General features: G+C 40.0%; 1 protein-coding gene across 1 annotated transcript in view; it reads left to right on the forward strand.

The window, feature by feature from the left end:
* Positions 1 to 2,147, forward strand: part of LOC147631402 (uncharacterized) — a 166,436-nt gene extending 164,289 nt beyond the window's left edge. The window contains exons 16-17 of the mRNA XM_086809182.1: positions 6 to 76; positions 1,501 to 2,147. Coding sequence (XP_086665308.1) covers positions 6 to 76; positions 1,501 to 1,776 — 347 coding nt within the window. The 3' untranslated portion in view covers positions 1,777 to 2,147. The remainder of the gene's footprint in view (positions 1 to 5; positions 77 to 1,500) is intronic.
* The last annotated feature ends 5,551 nt before the right edge of the window (positions 2,148 to 7,698 follow it).

The raw sequence follows: 7,698 nt of genomic DNA on the forward strand, positions 1-7,698 counted from the left end.
CAAAGCCAAAGGGAATGGCATTCTCAATATGACAGAACGGAAGTCCAAAGATTACAAAGAGGAGCTGCTGGGAGAGGTACCCTATTAAAAATAAATTCATGTGTTTTGTGTAAATAATTGCATGAATTGTCAGCAGGCCCTTGCCTGAGTGGTCATCATGACCGTTGCCCAGAAGGGGGTGTGAGTTTGAAACCTGATGCCTACACACACACACACACACGTGCGCAGGTGTGCATGCATGCACACCCACACGTGTGTGCGCGCGCACACATACACACACTTGCAGATGTGTATGTGTGTGGCATGTACATACACACTGTTCTTTTTTATAATAGTAAAAACCAATGTTCTATTACCAAGAAGCAATATACATGGGGGGGATGTACTTCAGAGAGAAGTCACCCAAGGAAGAAAGCTAGAAATAGTAGAAAAAGACTTCAAACTGTGGGATATCAATATCGACAGTCATGTAGGGACTGGCAAAGATTGGCATGTACACACACACACTTTTTCTTTTTCTTTTTTTGTAAATCCATGAACAGTATATTATTAAAGAAATTTACATGAGAGTCTCCAAAACGGAGAGCCTCAACGGGAAATCAGAAGCAAAGAGAAACTATTTCCAAATGTACACACACACTTTTTTTTTGGTAATATCCAGTGCAGTATATTTATATGCTCATAAATTTACAAGATGGGAAGTCTCTGAAGCGGAGAGTATCCCAAATGTCAGAAACATAAAAAGAAAAGCTCTAAACAAGAAGCATCCATATCACCCTCATGGCAGGCATCATATAAGGATTGCCGCAATGAGGCTCTGAAGGATTCATATGACTGGTGATTCTGCCGACCCAAGTATGCCAAATTATGCTCACTCCAAATTGTCCAAAGAGCCCAATATCTCACCCAAAAGAGAAATAGTGAGTATTGGGACAAGGACCGCATATATCTGCCAAAAAGCCATAAATGTTTCCCAAATATGTGACTAGGGAAACGGAGCCGAAGAAAATCTGAAATTCTCTTGAGGAGGATCCTGGAACAAGGGCAGTGCCAAAGCAGATGAAGAACAGTCTCTGAGGGAGCCTGACATCTTAGACATGTGGAAGGTGCAATGTGACGTTTAGCAAGTATGACCCCCACTGACAATGTGCCTGTCAAACATCTCCAAAGAAAAAGTCTTTGTTTCAATGGCATTTTACACTTCCACAACATCCGGAGATTCTTCCGCCACCATGAGAGGGGCTTCCTTATATGCCACAGAGAATTAGCATGTTGATGAATCCATGGGGCAGGCTGAAGAAGCCTGTAGCTTTGATGAGGTTAAGGCAGGAAGGGGAATAGGATGAATGCATGTCAAATGTACACACACACACACACACGCACGCATGCACACACACACACACGTTTGTGTATGTACACACGGGCACACACACATAAAATACATATCGTTTCTTCTTTTTTTGCCTCAACACCACATTGACCATCTCCTTTATGGTACAGTTTCATGCGAGTATAATGGTGACACTTCGAATCTCCCTTTCACAAGAGTCTTTGGTCAAGATAGAGAAAGGGGATCCGGGCTACACAGAGTGCTTCAAATACTTGGCACTTGGACTCCGGCTTTTCAGCTTCACTTTAATTGAGACAGTGATACAACCAATTGATACAGTTCCTTCAGATACAGGGCTGGCAAATGATGATGGCAAAGAGCAAGCAGAAACCCCTTCTACAGAAGAGAAGCCTTCTAAAGTTGAACAAAACAGCCTTAGCTTCTGAAAGCAATGTGGAAGAGAAAAATAGTGAGAAAAGTGGAGAGAGAGAGAGAGAGAAAAGCCACTGACCTAAATCTGTTCAAATCAGCCTTAAAACATATTACTTTTTTCAGAAAAAAGTTCAGACTGAATAGAAAGGGAAATGTGTTTATATATATACATTTTTGAGTGTGGGTTCACATTTTCCCATTAAAGTGGTTTACATGTGTGGCACGATACCCCTGGGTTGCCATCCTATGTATGTCACCTCTTCGAGTCTAGACCCAAACTGAAATGGGTGGTGTTACCACTTACACTGCTTATAGGATACTTTCTGGTAGGAGCATCTTTCCTACACAAAAATTGTGCCACTTCAATGTGTTTACCACTTTTCCATTGAGATGGGGTCGTGTTTCTGTTAAGGTGTGGAAGAGGGAATCTTTCACTGTCAAGGTAGAAAATTTTGCACCATGGAGGTACTTCCTTGGTTGGCAGTCCATTGTATGGAGCTCATCTGTCACAGTTTTTCCATTCCACTCTGTAAGTACCTCAACAGAAATTTCTCCTTTGTGAGATTCAAGTCTAGCCAAATCATAATTTTTTGCATCTTAATCTATCACATCTGCTGCAAGTTTCCTTACTCTCTATACTAGTCTCACACAACTGAGACACCACCCATCCCAAGCTTCCTCCCACACTATGCAAGGACTTCAAGCAAGAGCAAGGAGAAGCTTTATCCCTGTTTTGTCTTTTGTGGATGGAGGATCTGGGAGGCTTGTGGGGTCTTAGATTTATCTTAGTACCTAAAAGTGGCAACAGAGATGTCAATTGGCAATGATCCTCAACATGAGAGAAGTCCCCAACTGTCCCACAATCAAGCTGTACTTCTTTTATCAACTTGAAGGTCCTAGGCAAGTGGACATTAATTAAATGCATCAATGTAATGTGGGATCTGTCTTTATCTTGAGGACGTCTGCAGACTTTTTGGTGGGCACCAATCCATCTTTTTCTACCCTCTATCAAACCGGTCAGCATACTTCTAGATGCATGTTGCTTGTGTGATTTGTTTACAAGGTTTGTATCCATGCTTTTATGCCTTGTTGCAAATGTCTTACCCAGCATTGCAATTGCTGTATCATCGTATATAGGCTTTTTACCAATGTGCAAAGGAATGCACCGCAAAATGGACCTCTTTTGGGGAGTCAGCTCAATTGTGAAAGGAGTTGTGGAAGTAGTTGCCATTGACGACAAGGGTGTAAGAGGAGCTGGAGGTTTTACTCTAAGCTCCACAGTGACGAGTATGGGGGGTGAGAACATGTATGATCTCTTCATATTCTTGCACCTTTTCTTTGAACAGCCCCATGCAATGTGGTTTTTCTTGTGCAAGGACTGCCCTTGAAGTATCCAAGACTTGGGAGTCTCTCCTCACAAAAGGGAAGTAGGGAAATTTGCTAAATCATCCATGAAATTTAATCCTGCTTTGAGAGTTCATCATGCACTTTTCAAGTAACCCTGTATGCGTTTGAAACGCTTCTGTAGTGTGGGTGGAAATTTGGTGACAAGATACATGAGATGTGGAAGCGGGTTCTTTGCAGCAGATCGCCTTTAGCCCAAGATCCTCCGTAGTTATCGTTTTTCACCACCCATATGTGCTCTTTTATCTGCCCGTAGGCAATGCCACCAAGGAAGCACCTTGTGGGGTTTTGAACCCAGGACCTCTGCTCCTGACAAACACCTTTACCACTTGAGCTATCACCTCATTGGCCTGTTTGAACTCTTTTGTTGTGCCTTCTTCATTCCATGTTTCTCCTTCATGTAGTTATCCAAGGGTATAAGTATCGTCTCATTGCCCTCCTTAATCTTTATATATTCATTGTTTCTTCATTAAAGCTCCTCACCAGATCTTGCACTCTCACTTTCAGCTCTATTACTGTATGTTTGCTTGAGGTAGTGTTGGTGGTAATGCTATGAATGTACATTGTTTTTTCTAATGAGACAGGTTTCACTATATATAAAAAGTTGGTGGTAGTATCTTTGGCTACACCCTTCCAAGGCTTATCTGCAAATTGGTCGATGGATCAATTCCAAAGCTTGTATCAAACTTGAGGGTTGTTCAATGAAGAACTCCTTTCAGTCTGCTACGGTCGATCAATGCTTTTGTTCTATTTACAGTGCTATTTGGATTTAGTGAATGACCTTATTTTAATGTTGGGCCTTGATCATTTCTTCTTCTTCTTCTTCCTCCTTCCAAGTAGAGATGTCACCAATGAGTCGACAATGCTGCTTCTCTCCAAGCTCTCGACCCACAGGAGGGTGCAGGGAGAGTAGAGAGCCCGCCTGTAGGTGAAATATGGTTGGGTATGCTTCAGCTATGGCAAGTGGGGATTAAAGCCGAGACCCCCTGGTCAAGAGCTCAATCACATACCAACACACCAACATGCCATGGATGACCATCTCTTCTTGTTGCCGAGCCTTTATTTTTTGGATCTCATGGCCAGCAACTCATTATCAATACCTTGGCATTATAAACTGATTCCCATCAATTTGTTGGAGTGTAGGATCAAGTGTACAATCAAGTGCTTCTCCAACTACACAAGAGGTCTCACATGCTTTTCCTCAGAATTGCATGTAGTAATTGTGAGTGTTCTCTATGATAGTGTAGCCGTCTTGGTTGAAATCTGTATTCACTGTTTTGCATCATCATTAAGAATATTGTTGGCAGGTCCTTGGTGCAAAGTGGTTACTATTAGCATTTGACTTGCAGCATGTTGTTGATATCGAAGCACATCTGTGTGCTAGTGCCAAAGACAACAAGTGTGTGTGTGTGTGTGTGTGTGTGTGTGTGTCAACAAGTGTTTTTCTTTGCGGTTTGTGTAAAGAAAATGATGGGATTGGGCCAATAGGGGGCCAAAAGACACTTCTTCTTAAGCCCTCATATAAGTTCAACCCTTCCCGAAACCATAGTGATCTTAAGTCTCTATAAAAAAAATCAGTCACATTATCCTCATTATTTTCCTTCATGACCTTCATTCGCCCCTTCTTTTCTTCACTTCTTCCCTTGTATTCCTCGCTCTATGTCTCCAACTTGGGTCATGCCTTTGAACATCAAAGCCTAACATTGTTCACTCTGATGAGACTAAGAGTTCCTTATCTCGAACTACCCTAATCTGTCTTAAGGGTTCCTTATCTCAAACTACCCTTATATGTCTTAAGGGTTCCTTACCTCAAACTACCCTAATCTGGATCCTCAGCTGCCGGTTTAAGATCTGAGCTACGTTGACAGATTCCCCCTTTGGTCGCAAGTTGCACCTTCTTGATGAGCATTTCTCATATCCTCCTCCTTATGCAGCATTGTGCTTGATTACTAGTAAAGACTATGCTAATGCTTGATTTAAAAAAACATAGTAACTATGGTCCTAATTGTAACTTTTTGCTGACATTTCTTGATTTGTGAAATTTTTTTAAACAATATTTTTTTGACTATCTTGTTGACATTTTTACATGCATGCACACTCCCAATTTCTCCCATTTCTTAAATTATGTAGCATTTTTTCCCACCTCTCTTGTCTGGGCATGTCCACTCATTTTTTTTGCTTTATTTTTTCCACTTTTGTTCTTCCATTCTTTCCTAGAAAATCTCGGGAGTCTTGGTATCTCTTTGATTCCTTGTTTACTAGTTCCAGACCCATGATGAATTAAAATAAATGCAGTTCCTTGATTGGTACTATAGGTAGAATGATAAGGCTATTTTCCACATCTCATGTTTGTCAGATGTTATAGGTTGTTTCCAGATTCCAATGGTTCAAAACTTCTCCCCCAACATTGAAAATAGTGTGTTTTCCAGTTTTACTTAGATGGTTTGCTGGTTTTGATACCAGACAAGGTTGAAATTTCAAGGATGCAATGGGCTTCAAAGCCCATTTTAACCTTAAAAAGAAACCCATATATAATTTGGGTTTCAAAAGAAGGCCACCTCAAGTAGAATTTATTGAGTGAATTTGGGTTTCATGCATGACTTTAGCACTCTTGAGCCATGGTTTTGCTAGTAGCACTCTCATATTGAGTATGATGAAAAAGACTTTAAAGTTTAACACCTTTGATTATTATAATTACATCAGTCAAAATACCAATGGTTTGTGCTAGTATTTCATCAGTCATATTATTGTTGAATGAGGGCTTTTGCAATCCTTCAACTACAATACTAATATATTCATCCCAACTCTTTCATCTAATATTATAGTTGGCAGAACCCAACTACGTAATGGAAGCACTTGGACATGGATCTTCAACAATATAGGCTTATGATAGTACTAGGGAATGGCTAATGATGTGCCTATGCAATGCTTGAACCATTAAGTAATAGACAATGAAAAAATAGAGAATGGCTAATGATGTGCCTATGCAATACTTGAACCATTAAGTAATAGACAATGAAAAAATTTACTAGGGTATGGCCAATGACGTACCTTGAATCACTAAGTATTAGAGAAAGAAAATTTAGAAAACATATTAAGGTATAATTATAATTGATGTACAATTGTGTCAAATTAATTAATGGACATGTGTATGAGTCGATTCTTGTACATTCTAATGCACTATACATGATTATCATAATTTTATGAGTTCTTCTCCTCTTTCCCTCTTGTGGATGTTTCATGTTTCTTTTCTTCACAAAATGCTCACTTGAAATTTACATAGTTTTTGGGAGTGTTTAAGCTTTCATTTTAAGTGTATACTTCTAGTTTTGCAAGAACTACATTGTATTTAGTTGAGATCAAGCTTCCATAGGCATCTCTTGAGTAGATGAGCAACTCTCTTGCCTCCATAAACATCTCTTGAGTAGATAAGCAACTGTGTTCCATAGATATCACTTGAGTAGATGAGCACCTCTCTTGCTAAATTCTCATGCTAGAGTGAAGTTAGGCTTGAATATGAAAAGTTAGTGAATCTAGGAACATGAGAGAGTTATGAGCATGGGAAGAGTAAGATTTTATAGCTTGAGGATGTCCTAAGTAAAAGAGTAAAACTATAAGAGGACTTGCGTGCATCCCAATAGTGGAAGTGTGAAACTATAAGAGGGTTTGTGCACATCTTGATGGTAGAAGAGAAATTATAAGCGGGCTTGTGAGTAGGGCTTGAACACGTCCCAATGGGTAGAGAAATCTTCCATTATACTCTTCATTGTGTAGCTTGGAGGAGTATGCACAAGGAAGCATGGACCCTTATGAGAGAAGGAAGGATGAGGCAGAATAGATTACAATTCATCTCCACAAAAGCAAATAATCACTTCACTCCACCTCTTCTAGTCCACTTTATTTCACTTCATTTCACTTACTTCACATCTCTTTAGTTCACCTCTTCCCACTTCACTTCACCTTGTTTTTTCTCATGTCATTTCACTGCCACATCATCTTCAATGCCACATCCTCTTTATTACTACCATGTTATCTAGTTCACTACCACATCAACTTTATCTTCACTACTATATCATCTTTACCACCACGTATTCTTGCCTAATTCACCTTCCACTCACTCTACTTCACATTGTCTTGCTTCACCTTGTTCACTCAATTAAGTTAACAAGCAAGGAGCAAGTTTGTGGATCTCATAGAATGGATTCTCCTAAGTGTATGAGCACTGAGGAAGAAATCCAAAAAGATATAATAGTCATCGATTAGAATAGCCATTGGGTAGAATGGGTAGGTCAAGAAGAAGGGGAGAGTGCAGAAAGAGGAGCACTAGTTAGTAGATTTATGGTGTTGTTATACCAACCCCATTAGTTTGGTACTAGCTCTTATAAGTGATAGCTAGAAGAGGAGGAATGAGTCAATCCACCACCGAATGAGTTGACATTAGGTCTTATGACAACTAGAAGAGGAGGAATGAGTCAACTCACCACCAAGTAGTCTCCTTATAAGTGATAGCTAGAAGAGGAGGAATGAGTCAA

The sequence above is a fragment of the Cibotium barometz genome, chromosome 15 (genome assembly GCF_041138505.1).
Source record: "Cibotium barometz isolate CiBa-2024 chromosome 15, ASM4113850v1, whole genome shotgun sequence".
Taxonomy (NCBI): domain Eukaryota; kingdom Viridiplantae; phylum Streptophyta; class Polypodiopsida; order Cyatheales; family Cibotiaceae; genus Cibotium; species Cibotium barometz.